This window comes from Anarrhichthys ocellatus, unplaced genomic scaffold (genome assembly GCF_004355925.1).
Source record: "Anarrhichthys ocellatus isolate YVR2014 unplaced genomic scaffold, GSC_Weel_1.0 scaffold116, whole genome shotgun sequence".
NCBI lineage: Eukaryota > Metazoa > Chordata > Actinopteri > Perciformes > Anarhichadidae > Anarrhichthys > Anarrhichthys ocellatus.
In genome coordinates, this window is record NW_022280146.1 from 464,865 (window position 1) to 482,337 (window position 17,473).

Genomic DNA, 17,473 nt, shown 5'->3' on the forward strand with positions numbered 1-17,473 from the left:
GTATATGGTTTCAATGAAGATTGATTCATTAATCAGAGCTGAGATTTTTCTCACAACGTCACATTGTACAATGCCAAGGTAAGACAAACTGGACACTATTCATTTATAGAAGCATTGTTGCATTTGTAATGACTAGAATTGTTTGTATGGAAACCATGAGCTTTGCTCTGTCACATTTCACAGCTCGGTTTTCAACAAAACGATTGCTTGAGCATGACGACGTTAGTAAATATAGCTTCCATTGAACATTATTTTATTCAGAGATCTTAGCATTTACTCTGGTAAGTACAGTGTTATAAACACTGATCGCACTATATATATATATATATATATATATATATATATATATATATATATATATATATATATATATATATATAACTAAGATTATTCTTCTATTTACTATGAACCATATCTTCTTACAGTTCAGTTATTCATCTGGTATGTTCAGTGCAGCCAGTTTACCAAAGGACCTAAATGATGGACCCAGACCTGGCTCAAATGAGTCATCCTTTGTAACCAAATGACTTTGCTGTATTTGTTTAACGTTTCAATATGTCAGTGTGTGTGTGACTCACTGATGTTAGGTCTGTGAATGATCAGGTGATCAGTCTCTGCCATCAAGCGAGTGCTCAGGCTGGTCACCATCCGGTCAATACTCTTGACCACATCCATGGGGCCGTTCACCACCTAAAACACACGGAGCACAGACGTCTCAGCAGCAGCAACACTTCCACTCCGGAGTACAGCTGTCAAAGCTAAGGAAGTAGGCCTACATTTCAAAATGACCATTCAAATGCCGCACCATGAGAAAATGCTTTCCGCGTCGATGACTCTTTGCCAGAGTTTATGCACAGTTTGGCTGTTTGGCACACACAGTTCAATCGATTGACCTATAATGGTGGGTGCAACTGTGGATGTTGCCTTTTTGGAACCCATCTTTCTGAATTCAATATGCCCATCTAAGAGCTGAGCCTTAGAGACAGAGCTTTGAGCAGTGTGAGCGAGGTTGGTGATGAGTACAGCCACAGTTTTTCAGAGTGCTGCTCATCCATTGAGTCTGGGCTGAGGTGGCCTTGGAGCGCTGAGAGGCCTGGGGGGAAGGGAGCGAAGCGCTGAGAGAAACACAACACTTGTCATAAGGCAACCTCATCATGTTGCACACATCAATAGTGCAGAGGCTGAAGTGACAAAAAAAGACTAGGTAAGAGAACACAATGTACCAACTGTGAACTGGATGAAAGCATGGTTTCCTCTCTGAATTCTACTTTTGATCAGAAATTCAGAATGTAAAAATTGGAAGATTAAGCTATGTCTCAATAGAGACGTATGGAGGCTGCTGTAACATTTGACAACTCTTCTACTATTCTTGTGGTAACTTCATCATTTCACTGAAGACGATGAGCTCATATGAAATATAGAAGCACACTGCCCTCTAGAGCTTTAGAGCAGAAATGGCATCTATCTATCTATCTATCTGTCTGTCTGTCTGTCTGTCTGTCTGTCTGTCTGTCTGTCTATTTATCTGTCTGTGTCTCTGGAGTACCGCATTCACTTACATATATATACTGTATATATATAATTTTTAGTTTATCTCTCAAAGGTAAATATTTACTGTATGTCAAAAAACACATCATTGTTATCATCATATATCAGAATGACAAGTCCTTATGTCATTGGTTACAAACAACATGGTTAAAATGCTTCGCCATGATGTCAATATAACAGTGCACTCTAAGTATTTTCTCATACTAAAACTAGTTTTGATGACGATGTAAAAAATGCACAAGGCTGCAATTTTTCTCTATATATCAATGTGCATAAGCACAGACAACAGTCAGAGCCTTGCTCCCCGCAACCCGTAGGCGCATGGAGGCGACCCTCGCGTTCTCCGGGGAGAACTCCAACACAGCGGCGCTCAACCGGGGGCTTGTGAGTATCCCCACTCCCGCACACCTCTCACCCTGGGCAACTCCAGAAAAGGAAAAGCCCAACCCCTCTCCAGGAGCTTGGTTCCAGAGCCAGTGCTGTATGTGGAGGTGAGTCCAACTATATCTAGCTGGTATCGCTCCACCTCCTGCACCAGCTCCGGCTCTTTCCCCGCTAGCGAGGTGACGTAGAGCCTATCCTAAAAATTATATTGTCTTATTCTTCGGAAAAAAATCTAAATCTATGCTATTTCATGTCAGATGTAAATACAATGCACAAATGTACAAGTTCAGTGAAGAGCCACACATGCACCAGGGCTAAATAAACAGTGGGAATATGCAGTGCTACTGAGTATGTGCTACCTCTTTGATGGCCTGCCACTTGAGGGCGTTGTCTTCACTGATGACGCTGGCAGCCACACTGATGAAGTGCTGGCTGAGCTCCTGGACCGTGTCCCGGCTGTGGTTGGTGACTTCGTTGAGTGGCTGAGCAGGGACGTCAGCAGCCAGAGACAGCAGCTGGACGATAGACACCATGTCTATTGGCTGTAGTCCCTCCTGCTGTGTGTCCTCCAGGGCCTGGACAGAGATGTCCAGCAGGGCAGAGGCCTCGGCCAGGCTGCTCAGCCCTGACGGCTGCTGCCCCAGCACTGCCTGGGTGTGGAGACACTGGGTTCAACAGAGCTACAAGGCCTCTTTCATTTGATCATCTTTTATCAATTGCAAAACCTGTTTTTATTTTAGTTTTATTCAGAACATTACGGATAGAATGCTGGATAGTATTTAGCTTATTTGATCACATATTTGTTGTATAATTTGTCAGTATTGTTGGGGATTATTTTAGAATATCATGATATCATTTTATTAAAGGTTTTTTTTCTTCTTGGGTGATGATAAATTTAGGTAATAGTCCTGTAAATTAAGTTTAGTTAAGAATTATTTGGCATGAGAATTAGCTAAGAATATTAAGCTTCTACTCAAAAATATTGATATCCGCACCAGTGGCGTAAGGTAGGTAGAAGTGCACTCTATTATGACATCCCCAGTGCACGCTAGTTAGGTACGAAGGACACACACACACACACACACACACACACACACACCATTAGGCACACTATGTGCTCAGCTTTATAGTTTACTAATAGTTTTTTATAGTTCATGTAGAATAAGCAAATAATTTAGTTACAGATTGCTTCTGATTATTTTACTAAAAAATGAAAGAAAGGAAAACCATGACGGAGATGGGTTTTCCTTTTTGAGGACGTATGGCATCACGACACATCAGCCATGTGACTTCTTCTTTGAACACAGGCGTATATCTCAGGGGGCAATCTGAATCATTTGCAAGGGCCAGTTCCCCGTGCAACACCTTATTGGAGGTGAGGCCTCTGTGAAACTGCACTGCCTGCACAACAAAAACCTGTACCAAACACCCACATGTCAGACGTACAATTGAATTTGTTATCATTGGAGAATGGTGTAGACCAACAAAAAAGAAAGAAAAATAAATTAAATGTTGAATTCATTTATCAAATCATAACTGAAGTTATCTCGAGACACTTTTCATATAGAGCAGATCTAGACTGTTCTCTATAAAACATGTCATTTTCAATTCTAAATACACCATACAACACACTCTCTGGCTTGATTGAAGACACTACTCGATATTAGGTGCGATAAACAGGCTAAGAAGTCATTTGAAACAAAAACACCTTGGAAGACAGAATGTTTACAGTAGTAAAGTCTTTAAAGATTTATCTTTATCCTAAATAAAGATGTGTGGGTAGTCTACCTGGGTTTTGTTGGAAAGCTTCATCAGATGTTTCATAAAGGTCGTGGGCTGGGAGTTCTGAGAATCAGTCATCTGCTTCATCTTCAGGTAACGCTCTGGGCCAAAAACAACACAACTCCAGTGTGGATGATGTAATGGCAGGATGCTCAGCTGTTTAAAGAACTCATCCTTCAGCTGGAGGAGTTCAACCCTGAGCCTGCTAACGCATCCAGAATAAAATACTCAACTCCCAGCACAGCCTGATCTCTGACCTCCTTGTCAACAGCGGGATTTCCCTCACGTAAGGCTCAGATATTATAATAAGTTACAGCAGGCAAGCATTGTACTCTTTTCCTTTCCAATACTCTTATTCTTCACTTGAGAGGCTGCTGTCGCTAACAGGCCAACACTGGACCTCCAAACTGAAATGACATATTGAATACTTCACATCATGTATGTACACATCTCATGAACTCCTTTTTCAACATTTCAGATGGCCAGTTTAATTTATGTCACGACAGGAAAAAGTTTGATATGCTTGGCCTATTATATTAAGATTGATAAAAGGTTATGATAAAAAACTGGGTGGGTACGGAAAGTATTCAGACCCCTTTAAATTTTTCACTCTTTGTTTCATTGCAGCCATTTGCTAAAATCAAAAAAGTTCATTTTATTTCTCATTAATGTACACTCAGCACCCCATCTTGACAGAAAAAAACAGAAATGTAGAAATTTTTGCAAATTTATTAAAAAAGAAAAACTGAAATATCACATGGTCATAAGTATTCAGACCCTTTGCTGTGACACTCATATTTAACTCACATGCTGTCCATTTCTTCTGATCCTCCTTGAGATGGTTCTACTCCTTCATTGGAGTCCAGCTGTGTTTAAGTAAACTGATTGGACTTGATTAGGAAAGGCACACACCTGTCTATATAAGACCTTACAGCTCACAGTGCATGTCAGAGCAAATGAGAATCATGAGGTCGAAGGAACTGCCCAAGGAGCTCAGAGACAGAATTGTGGCAAGGCACAGATCTGGCCAAGGTTACAAAAGAATTTCCGCAGCACTCAAGGTTCCTAAGAGCACAGTGGCCTCCATAATCCTTAAATGGAAGAAGTTTGGGACGACCAGAACTCTTCCTAGACCTGGCCGTCCAGCCAAACTGAGCAATCGTGGAAGAAGAGCCTTGGTGAGAGAGGTAAAGAAGAACCCAAAGATCACTGTGGCTGAGCTCCAGAGATGCAGTAGGGAGATGGGAGAAAGTTCCACAAAGTCAACTATCACTGCAGCCCTCCACCAGTCGGGGCTTTATGGCAGAGTGGCCCGACGGAAGCCTCTCCTCAGTGCAAGACATATGAAAGCCCGCATAGAGTTTGCCAAAAAACACATGAAGGACTCCCAGACTATGAGAAATAAGATTCTCTGGTCTGATGAGACCAAGATTGAACTTTTTGGCGTTAATTCTAAGCGGTATGTGTGGAGAAAACCAGGCACTGCTCATCACCTGCCCAATACAATCCCAACAGTGAAACATGGTGGTGGCAGCATCATGCTATGGGGGTGTTTTTCAGCTGCAGGGACAGGACGACTGGTTGCAATTGAAGGAAAGATGAATGCGGCCAAGTACAGAGATATCCTGGAAGAAAACCTCTTCCAGAGTGCTCTGGACCTCAGACTGGGCCGAAGGTTCACCTTCCAACAAGACAATGACCCTAAGCACACAGCTAAAATAACAAAGGAGTGGCTTCGGAACAGCTCTGTGACCATTCTTGACTGGCCCAGCCAGAGCCCTGACCTAAACCCAATTGAGCATCTCTGGAGAGACCTGAAAATGGCTGTCCACCAACGTTCACCATCCAACCTGAGGGAACTGGAGAGGATCTGCAAGGAAGAATGGCAGAGGATCCCCAAATCCAGGTGTGAAAAACTTGTTGCATCATTCCCAAGAAGACTCATGGCTGTACTAGCTCAAAAGGGTGCTTCTACTCAATACTGAGCAAAGGGTCTGAATACTTATGACCATGTGATATTTCAGTTTTTCTTTTTTAATAAATTTGCAAAAATTTCTACATTTCTGTTTTTTTCTGTCAAGATGGGGTGCTGAGTGTACATTAATGAGAAATAAAATGAACTTTTTTGATTTTAGCAAATGGCTGCAATGAAACAAAGAGTGACAAATTTAAAGGGGTCTGAATACTTTCCGTACACTGTAAATGTCACGGATATCTCTGTATAGCACTAACTTTCTGAATGTATTTGTGTCTTATCTTCGACTGATGTTCAATTGTAGTATCGTTTTAGAAGAACATTTATGAAAAACATAGTTTTCCTGGCTATGGCCCTGGGTAAAAATTCATGAATTGACCTTGATACAAATCAACTCAATATTCTCACTGCATTTGTATATTCAACATTAAAGTCAATGTTTGAGATCTTATATTTACTACTTGTTTTGTGCAGGCTGCACCATAAATTAGATTTAATGTATCCATTCACCATTACCATTAATATTCTATCATTCTATCACAAGCCCTGGTCTGTTCTTGTGGACTCACCTCTTCTGCTCCTGCAGATGAACAACAGTGGATCAGAGCAGTCTGTCAAGCCGAACAGTGGGAGCTGATCTGACCATCCCAGCAGCGTCCTGCAGCCCTGCAGCTCCATCTGCTGGTGCACTGCTGCTCTCACACACACACACACACACACACACACACACACACACACACACACACACCCACACACACACACACACACACACACAAAAGTCAACTTGAGTCTGTTTAAATGCCTTCACTGGTAAAGAAATATAAACAATGGATGAGGCAAATATCAGATTTGATTCAAAAGAAAACTGGTATTTAGGAACATCGAGGAAAACCAACAACTAAATAGTTTTTGTAACAAAAACCCTGACTGCATGGGTCCTTTAAGAAGTAAGGAAACTCAGACAGTGGGGGAGTTATTGTTCACCACTGCATAGAGTTTTGTCCTTCCACAAGCTTCCCCCGCACTGCTGGAGCTGTGGGAATCCCCTCCATTTCTCTGACTCACTGTCACTGCCCTTCATTTTGTCAGTCAGCCATCCTGTGTTTCCTGTAGTGTCACCAAAATCACTTAATTAAGCAGGGGTGTCAAACTTATTTTCACCCTGGGCCACATCAGCATCATGGTTTCCCTCAAAGGGCCGGTTGTAACTGTAAGACTGTATAAATCTAACTACTCCTAACATATTGTTAAATAACTGTCTCTGCATTTGATTATTGTTTATTCAAGTGTAAAAATATTGTACATGCAGTTACCTATATGAATGTAAAAATATATGTAAGCACATTTCTGTTATTATAACATAAATCATTTTAATTCAGGGTTAAGAAACCCACATTACTCTATCAAAGACCAAACTTCAAAAAATAACAAAGACAGATATCATCAAACACAAGTTATTACATTAACTTAGTTTGAAGCTATTTTTGTCACCCCTCCCGTTGTCTCCCGTGCATGGCAGCTACATCCACCAGCTCCTGACTGACAGTCAGGTCTGCCTTCAGCCTCTTATAAACACTGATAGATGCGCTGTATCCGTGTTGTCTGTGCTTTCATCAACAGCTAATGAAGAAGACGAGTACCTGCTCGTCTCTTAGCTAGCTGTGTTGTCAGATTGCTGCTAGTTCCTGAACTCGGTCTGCGATGGTGTTTCTTCACAAACTGACATTTGTAAAAGTCTGTATCTGGTCGGAGCTCACCTGCTCACAGACCTTTAGCATGCACTGGGCTGTAGCTTTTGTAAATATATTCTGCTGTTATTGCAGTCTGACTTTTAATTCTTGGACAATTTTATGTTTTTCTTGGAGGCTAAATTTAGTATACTTGGCTGCATGTTTGGTGTCAAAATGCCGAAGTAATTTGTATCCTTCATCACCGACGCTGCCTCATAACAGAACGCAGACCGTTTTTTCTCCTTGAAGCACAAACATGTATTCGCTTTCCCATCTTTCATTAAATCTTCTTCCCTCTGCATCAGTTTTTCTTTTCTTGGACATTTTGAGATTGTTTGTTGATCTTTTTCAACTCAATCACTTGTTGGAAAACCGCTTTACGGGCTGTTGCCTCTCCTGTCCACCTGTTATTTTTAATGTCGGATGTAACGGATCGTTGTCGATCTGTGATCCGTACAGATCCCCCCTCACGGTTCAGCACACATGCGAACCACGGATTAATGACTTAATTAATTTATATTAAAAGTCATAATTATGAGTTCAAGATCCCGTAACTACGAGATATTTTATCATAATTATTAGATATTTTCTTGTAATTAGGAGATCGTAGCTTATTGTAGTTTCCATAAGATTTAGTCAACTTTATTGATAATAAGATATTTTATTTGCTGTGGTGGACTCAACTTTCATCGCGCTTTACTTTTGCAGCTGCTCTCCCTTCTGCAAGAGCACACAGTACTGCACACAGCCCAGTATTATGGCAGGAAATAGGGAAATAGTCAGGAAATGAAATCTTTTGGTATCCAACAAACACAGGACTTTCAACCATGAGACCAGTGTTCAACACCACATTATGGTTTTATGGTTTTGTTGCCCAAAGCTAACGTTTGCTTTGTTGCATTAACCCAACTTTACGTAGTTACACGATATCACGAGGCCAGAAACATAAGCAGTCAGACGTTGAGACAGGTTGGAAAGAAACCAACAGTTTATCCAGATTATTTTAGAGGTAAAACTGAAAGTGAGCAAACCTGAAATATCTTCAACTAATCCTTCCTCCATTGCACAGGAAAATTGTGTGCATGTTCAATTATAGTAAATACATAGGGTCAAGGTTTAATCAGGTAGTCAATCTGTAAACTGTTGGGTAATAGGCCTACGATGGTTTTGGTAAAAATTGTACCTTTCGCCTTTGTTGTCTTTTGGAAACAATTTTCACTAGTCCATCTTTTTTCCTTCTAAAACCTGGTTCCGTTTTTTTGCCACTTCCAATTCAGATTTCAGTAAATAATGTTGTGTGTACAACAATATAATCCTCAAAATAATTGTTGCAAAAACTACAAAAAATAGGACCCAAATTGTAATTATCCTATAAGAAGGAAACCTGACTAAAAACCTCCAAATGTCCAGACTGTGTTGACTAGAGTAAGTCTAGAGTACACATAACTTTCACTTACTTCAAACTCACCATCATTTCTTTACAAATAATATAGCAATTTGTCAAACTTTGTCCAACAAAGGTTTTGTTATCAGACCCCTACTGTATGTGACAATAGAAGTCTTTTGAATGACACATCCTGGGTTTCAATCATATACTGTATATGAGAAGTGGACCGTGACGTCACCCATTGGATTGTGGACTTCCGTTTTGAAGCCTCGAGTTTAGCATTTTGGCCATTGCCATCTTACTTTCTTTGGAATCAGATGTGGTCATATTTGGATGAGAAGGTGGCGCTCTGGAGGAGGTACCTTTAGCGTAACAAACGCTAAGCTAGCAGCGTGCACTAATGAGTGCTAGCTTGGTTAGCAACTGATATTAATTGAAAAAAGAACAGCTGACTTCTTATGGTGTGTTCATACTAAACGCGAAGCGAACTTTCTGTGTAATCAAAAATGGAGGAAACTTGTAACTTGTAGTTACTTGTGGGCGCTTAGAGCTCTGTGATAGTACCTCATATTCATATAGAGACATGCATTGGCATCAGTATGTAGGTATTTCAGCATCCTTTATACATTTATTGCAATTAAATCACAGCAAAATCTATTTATATGGGGTTCATACCGCTGTAGTAAACCAGCCAACGCGTGGCTTGCCAGATACACTGAAAACATTTCAACTTGGCTCAACTTTCAACACAGAGTTCCGAAAACAATGTGATCTTACCTGGGCAAAAAAGAAGGACTTGAACCTCTTTCACCATTGGGTGGCTGCTTAGGTAGGCAAGATTCCAACTGAAGAGCACTTCCGGGGTTATGGGTGAACATGCATTGAGAGCATGGATATGCCTTGATTCCAGAGACATATTCCAAACATTAAGGTCAGTGATATTTCCAAAAAAAGGCTCTGTGAAATTCCCTCCAAATGAATCTTGGTCCTGACCCAGTATAAATATACCATCCCCATAGATATTCCTGGAAGAGTCTGTGGCTGAGCCCATGTCCTTTCTGTCCCCATCCACATAGATAGCCCAGTGGCCACTGCTCTGGAGCCATGTGACACATACGTGATGCCAAGCTCCGTCGTTGGGGAAGGACGCCTTATATGGCAGGTGCTTCCCGTGGATGATGAGCGCAAGGAGGATGCGTTCCTGCATATCTACTTGGCCTCTTAGCTGAAACTCATTGGTAAAGACAGGTGCAGCGTAGGAGAAGATGGTTGACACTTCATTCCACTCTGGGTTCCACTGAACTCGAACACACACACTGACCGACGACAGAGTGGGAAAGGACATGTTGACACGAGCAAAACCCTCACGGGATTCCTTTGGGAAACTTAGAGCTGAGAACTGTACATCTAAACAAAAGCAGAAGAAGTGGTCAGTGATGAAAGTGTTTTGTATCTCTTAACTTGCTTTAGATGTTTGAAGGTCCACTGATTGCACTCACACTGTTTGGAGAGGGCCACAGCCCCAGAGGCTGCTTTGCTGGGATCCCTGACCCAGATAGGCGAATGATGTCCATTCTGCCGAAGCAGCTCCAAGACTCCCTCCTGGTCCTCTGAATGTTCAAGGGTGGCAAGGGAGCTGAACTGGCTTCTGCAGAATCTGTCAGCGCTGGAGAAGGCCAGTGAGTCATTGGCCAGCTGGAAGGCCCAGTGAGAAGTCAGATGGACCAGTCTTGATTTCCCTGGTGAGTCAGACAAAGAAAACAATCACAACAAGCATGAATGAAAAATAGTAACGCAGCAATCAATAACATATTCAATGATTTTTTTGACGGCTAGAGAAGTCAGTACTATGAATTGAATTGCTGGCCACTAAAAGTGATTAACAGTCTCACCATGTGACTCCCCCGCTCTGTCTGGCCCAGCATGTGTTGGCTCACTCTCACATACCACCTACAGGAGAAAAAGTCAAGTTTACGTTTTATTTTAACCGTTGCTTTGTAACATTTGCCTGTAAGCAGTATGCACAAGTTCGAGTTTATCTGCCATTTGAAAATAGATAGTTTATGTGTTTCTGAAAACAGTCATCGTTATCAATTTAGAAGACTCCAAAGTTGATTTACTGATTAGCATTTTCAATACGATACAATCTTAATAAAAATAACAAAATAAACTATTTGCATGGCTCTTGTTATATCATTGAATATTATTAACATTACCACAAATGAGAAGAGTATGAGTCCAGTATGCAGGGCTCCAGTCATCTCTAGACCAGTGTAGTTTCCAAATGAAATAGACCACTGATTTTACCGAGAAAACAATATTTCTGCTTCAATTTAGAAAAAGTCACAAAATGAGTACAAGACCCTATTAGCGTGTCACTCATCAGCAGGCAGTTTTCCAAAATTCTGGAGTTAACGTCCTGAGTCATTGTTGCTCTGTCCCCATTTTCCTTTATAGCAGCAGAAAGTCTCTTTGAGTAAACTGGGAAGGAAATCCATGCGTGGTATGATCAAACCCAAATCTGGTCCAGACTCCTCAACTAGTGCCTCGGCTTCAATATGCAGCATATCCAGCAGAGCTTCTGGTCTCCTGACTGGGAGAGAGCCAAACAATCCCAACGCGTCTGTCCAAGAGACCCTGTCTGCGTCCTGACTCCCTTCAGACCACAACCCCTCCCTCCCCCTCCTGAGTACCCTGAAGCCATCTGCCTTTGTCATGCAAATGCAGTAATTTTTTAAAAGAACCCTACTTACGCAAGCAGTGTCAAGCATTTGGCACAGAGAGTTCATCAAGAGCAGCAGGGCGGCTGACATTTTTACCACATAGCCCTTCTTTATGCCTACTACAGAAATCTCTAAAGTTATTTTGAACATCTGTTTCATTGATGTACTTCATAGTCAATAAAAGATTAGTCTTATTCATGTGTACATTAATTAAACCGTAAAGTTTGTCTGTTTGGTTGGCTTTCAGCTTTTGTATGCCTTTTGACATCTGCATTCACAATACTCCTGCCACATGTTTTTCATTTGCAGATTATCAAATTGATGACCAAGTAAATGTATAGTTCACAGAGTTAAACATATCGCTCCCAAATCTAGACAAAGAAGCGAAGGTGGCAACACCATGGCTGACTGAAATACAGTGAGAACACCTGTTGTCAAGCACATCACTTACTTCCCATCTCTGACATTGTGACTCCTAAAATTAAACACAGCATGACCTTTTTGTATATGATGACATGGTTTGAGTTGTTATAGTATAACTCCAATTTATTCTTACTATTTATTCTTGTATGTTTGGTCATCATTTCAGTTATGTTATTATACACTACGTTCATTTTAAGTGGAGATATACTTGAAGTTAGCACACTTTGGGGGATTTTAACCACGAGAGAAGGACCACTATGACCCACAAGATGCTAGTGCATCGCTAACGGCTGAATGTAGCATAATGTTGGATGGCCAACAATGGCTGTGCAAGCACGTATTCTAAATTGTTTTGATCACAAATCCTGTGGGTTTGACAATGTTGTTTGATGGGTCATTTGTGTATAAAATGTTTACTTGAAATTCCATTTGTTTTGGTTTTACAACAGTTGTAAGTTACAGAGTTTGAGCGGTGCCGACTGAATAGTCAGATCTCCAGCTAAACATTATGAACAGAGCTAGTAGCAATCTGTTAGGGCGTGTTCAAATTCTGTGATAATAGAAATACAAGAATCGGAAAAAGACCTGTGTATTGAAATAATGCTTACATGGTAGACTATACATTTATTTAGGCAAGCAACAAAGGAAGGCAAATGTTATACTGAGCTAAGAAACCTTAACTTTAAACTAGTGCTGGGCAACGATTACAATTTTTAATCGCAATTAATCGCATTGTTATGCGCAAAATTCAATAATGAATTCAAAAGTAGTGTATTGCGCAGTTTTATTTTTAAGGTACTGCTATATGAACAAAAGTGCAATAACATTTGGTTTGCAAACACTTTAAACAAATCAGGTCTTTTTAACAGCAGTATTCCCTTTACACAGTAGCAGTTATAATACAGGTATAATGATTCTGTTAATAGATATTCAGCCGGTGCTCACAACTTTATCTTCATGTGTGTAAGAGATGCAATTTGAAAAATACACTTTGAAAACTGAAAAACTCATCATGTCATGTTTTTTTCTTTTTTTTAATGTTTGATAAATTCTCAGTAGTGATAACTAAATGATATGCTTATTGTACATATTCCAAACAAAAACAACAGGAAGAGACGGAAGAGACGCCACACAAACAGCTGTTCACCGCTCGCTGCCGGCCGGTCGGTTCTTGTGTTAAAAATGTCCGCTTTATAATAAAAAAAAAACTGCGTTAACGCATGATAAAATAATTGTTGATGTTAATTAATGAATTTGTTAATGCGATAATAACACGTTAACTTGCCTAGCACTACTTTAAACATGTATCTTTTATCCATAGCTGACACTCTTTAAGAACATAAATCCCTAATTGTACTTGCAGAAAACTTATGGGATCTGTTGTTCCCTACCCATTTCTCTTCAGTGCAAATATTGGCCAGTAAACAGGGTTTTCACAACATATAAGCCCCGGCATAATTGATGTTGTTCAGTTAGTGAACAGGCAACAGAAGAGGAGAGCACGAGGTAGAGCGGTGTCCAGGACTTTCAGAGTGGATACCTAGGTGGAATACCAATGACTGGCTTTGTCTCAATCAGTTCTTGTCTGTATCATTGGATTCTGGGCATTAGGGATGTTTCGGCTCTACTTGATCAGTCTCTCTGTGAGAGTCTGTCTAGACAGGTGTGTGTAAAGCAGTGGCGGGCGTCTTACTACAGTTGAATAACTTAAAAACCTCATTATGACGCCACAGCTACGTGTTATTATTTGTTTCGTGTAAACACCTCATATTCATATAACACTGCAACATTTGACAAGTGAAATAACATGTTACATGAAGCTCAACACCTACAAATACACTAACTGCAGTGTACAGATACATGAATATGCGCATGATGGGATGCTTCGTCATTAACGGACAATGCATATAGTAAAATCAATGTAATTAACACAATGACAAGAACAAACTCACAAGAACCAGTCACATTTATTTACAACAAAGCATGACAAAACAATCCATCAAAACTGCGGCACTAAAACACCGCACACTCAAGAGCACGGGCCATTCAAATATTACTTACATCAGAGGGAACGATATTAACTATATAATAAAAACAACACGATAGAGAAATGAACACAACGCTACTAAAGGTGTAAAAACACAAAAGCAGTTCACTTACCAAATGCTTCTCACTATTTCCAGACAAAGTCCATCCTCCTTTCTTTGATTACAAACAGTTCAATGACGCGGTTGTTCAGAACATCCCTGCATTTCAGTTCCAGCAAGAGGTCCTTCTCGATTGCCATGGACGCTAGTGATGACAGCCGAGCCTCCCCAGTTGCGTTTCTGGAATAGGTTTTGATCCGTTTTAGGGCTGAAAATGTCCGCTTGACAGAGGCAGCCGATATCGGGATCGTCACCGCCAAACATGCCAGTGCGTAAAGTTGACGCATGCTCTACATTCTACACCAAGCAAAACGCTAAAAATGTCATAACTTCTCTTACATATGTTTCAACCTGAACTCTTACTAAACACTAAGATCTGCTAACTAGCTTTCTGTTTGACAAAAATCACGCTGGCCCACTGACCAATCACGGCGCACGTTAATGCTGAGCTGCACGTTAATGCAGACGTACTTGTCAGGCTACCTCGCTACCTCTGGCACATCAAAGAATACGCCCAACATGTCAAACTAAAGATCTGATTGGTTGAAGACTATGACAATCAACAATATCGTCCCCATATACTCAAACTGCAAAGTCTACCTAGAGTACCTCGGGCCTCTCTCCTTACATCGAGACATAGAGGCTGAATCTGATTGGATAAAACTCTCCTTAAAACAAGCTGTGCTGGAAGCAGAGCAACAGAGGAAGACAGGAGCTGTGCAATGAGAAAATAAGATAATGGGAAAAATAATTATAATACATGTAGTGTATTTGTGAAAAATTATTAAATTATAATAGCTATAACTTTGTGATTGTGTTTAGGCCAGCAGAGAAGGCTTAGCTGGCCCTGACGGCCCACCACTGGTGTAAAGCCACAAGAGGCAAGATGTTCATGTTAAAGGATTATCCTGGTGTGATAACATTGTACTCACCCAAGGTAATTGTAGAGTTCTACACCTTTTAGCTCAATGTATTTTGATTAGTAATTGGAGGTGAACAGAAAAATTAAATAATTAAAAAAAAAAAAATGCTGAGCAAGGCTATTTGTACTGTGAAAAGGTAAACAATGGAGAAGTGCACAACACACCATTCTCATTTCTTTTATTAACATAAACATCAATAAAAACGAATATATTATATTCTGCATTCAGCACTCATGTCACTGCAGTGTGTAACGGTTGATTCAATTGGTTTCATGACAAAAAATTATTTCAGAGAATATTTTACTTTTGTTTCTCATGAATTCACTATTTTGATCTTAGAAAATATTTCAGTTTTTATACTTGGCCCTAATATAATCTAGCAATCCAAAAAAATATATTTTTCAAGGTTTTGAGATATTTATCTGAGATTTTTGCCTCTGTCCCAATACAACGGTGAGTGGAATTTAGTTTGGTTTAGTTTGCATGTAAAAGTATTTTAAAAAAAGTTAAGCAACAACTTTGCCTGTTCTGTCAAATATCCCAAAACCTGAAGACATGGATTTTAAAACCCAAAATGTGCAGTGGACTGACAGTGTGAACATAATCATGGTGTTTGAGATTCTTTATTTCTTTGTAATACAAGTCACAATTCTCAATTATGAATTTAACAGATTCTGCTTAAAAAATGATATGTCAAATGGCTTTTCCAGTTTCATTTTTGACTCAATTAGTACAAATGTAGAGAAGTGGAAAATGAAAAATGCTATTGTGTGATTACATTTCCATCTAGTCTGCCAGATGCTTCCATAGTAAATGCTTATATGCCAACATAATGCAAGAAAGTCAGCAGAATCTGTTTTCAGTTTTCAATCATTCCTTTTTGTAGAACTGCAAATATCTGAAATCTACACAGTTGATTTCTTGCCCCAAAAATGATCAGAGGTGAATTTTATGATAACAAATAGTATACAAAAATTGTAAATTAAAAAAAAGTTACGGTTGTTCGGACCAAGCCTTCCTTTTGACTACAGGAAGAAAAACGTGGGCTGGCTGAGTCGCTCATCCTGGGCGTGTCTAGCACGTGGCGCCGGTTAGCATCACAGCTAGGCTAACGGTAACATCTAGCAGCCAGCAGCCAATCAAAGGCAGAGTAGGGGCGGGTCTTCCCGCAAGGCATACTGGGTAGGCAGTCCCGCGGACTGGATCAGGCCGCCGGGACGGATTGGGTACAGACAGAGACAAACATCATATAACATCAACATGTTAGTATTGTCCCTGTGAGCATGTCGGATGCAGATATTAACATTTTAACAACAAAGTTTCAATAAATATATGGTAATTTTATGAACATTTGAGAAGTGTCTTGTAGTGCACACACACACACACACACACACACACACACACACACACACACACACACACACACACAGTTTTACAGCAGAATTGTAGCAACCCTTTGACACATTTGTGATGTGTTCTATAAGGAAGAGGCACCTCTGAACCTGAACCTTTGGAGGATGATGTCAAGGTGAAGGGGACAATGAGAGAAGTCACTGAAATTGGAGATGGACCTAAAAAGAGACTGAGGGTCTCTGAACTTGACCAGAGACATGAGGATGCCACCACATCCTCCTTGGAGGTTGCAACACCCAGGAAGAAGAGGCACTCTTCTCTGACACCACATCCACCGCAAAGGAAACCAGCAGTTCCAGGCTAAATACAACCAGCTTCACCGCTGGGTGAGGAAGGCCACGGGTCGGTCTATTTTCTCTGTGGCAAAAAAAAAACACATTCCCAGGGACAGTGTCATCTGTAAAGACGTCACTCATAATAGGAGGATCAATCAAAAAACATCACCCACCGGGACTTAAAGTTGGAAAACATCTCGATTGAAAGCAACTCTGATGTCCCACACTTGCGGCCGATTGACTTTGGCCTCAGCTGCTTTTCGAAGACTACCTCATCATACATGAACTTCTGTGGTATCTCAGCCCACATCCCACCAGAAAAGAAAACAGTGCTGGACCTACAGGTCCGGACCTACCACAGTGTGGTAACTGGGAGTGGTCCTGTACGACATGCTGCAGACACACAAACTCAACATCAGCAAGGACGTGTCTCAAAACTGCCAGGACTGTTGTGTCTGGCTGTAGATCCTCAGCAGTGTCCCACTCTGGAGCACCACATGTGGAACCCACATGCATTTGTTTTATGGTTTAATGACCTGACAAGGAATTTTTACAACTACACATATTACATGTGGTGTGTTCTGAAGACTGATTTTGATCTTTTCTGCTGCCCACAAAATCAGCTATTATAGGTGTAACTAAAGGATCTGTCAAGTCTGAATAAAAAGTAACATTTATTTAATACACGCCGATCTGAATGACAAAAAGCCAATACTTTAACAAAACTATTTGAAAACCTTGTGAAAAAGAAAGAGAGAAGGAA

At 40.5% G+C, this 17,473-nt stretch overlaps 1 protein-coding gene across 1 annotated transcript in view; it reads right to left on the reverse strand.

The window, feature by feature from the left end:
• Positions 1-11,457, reverse strand: part of adgrd2 (adhesion G protein-coupled receptor D2) — a 35,332-nt gene extending 23,875 nt beyond the window's left edge. The window contains exons 1-8 of the mRNA XM_031876802.1: positions 11,023-11,457; positions 10,699-10,756; positions 10,306-10,545; positions 9,584-10,213; positions 6,259-6,381; positions 3,721-3,815; positions 2,292-2,582; positions 579-690 (exon numbers count right to left, since the gene is read on the reverse strand). Of these exons, the coding sequence (XP_031732662.1) occupies positions 579-690; positions 2,292-2,582; positions 3,721-3,815; positions 6,259-6,381; positions 9,584-10,213; positions 10,306-10,545; positions 10,699-10,756; positions 11,023-11,067 (1,594 nt within the window). The 5' untranslated portion in view covers positions 11,068-11,457. The remainder of the gene's footprint in view (positions 1-578; positions 691-2,291; positions 2,583-3,720; positions 3,816-6,258; positions 6,382-9,583; positions 10,214-10,305; positions 10,546-10,698; positions 10,757-11,022) is intronic.
• Positions 11,458-17,473: the final 6,016 nt, after the last annotated feature.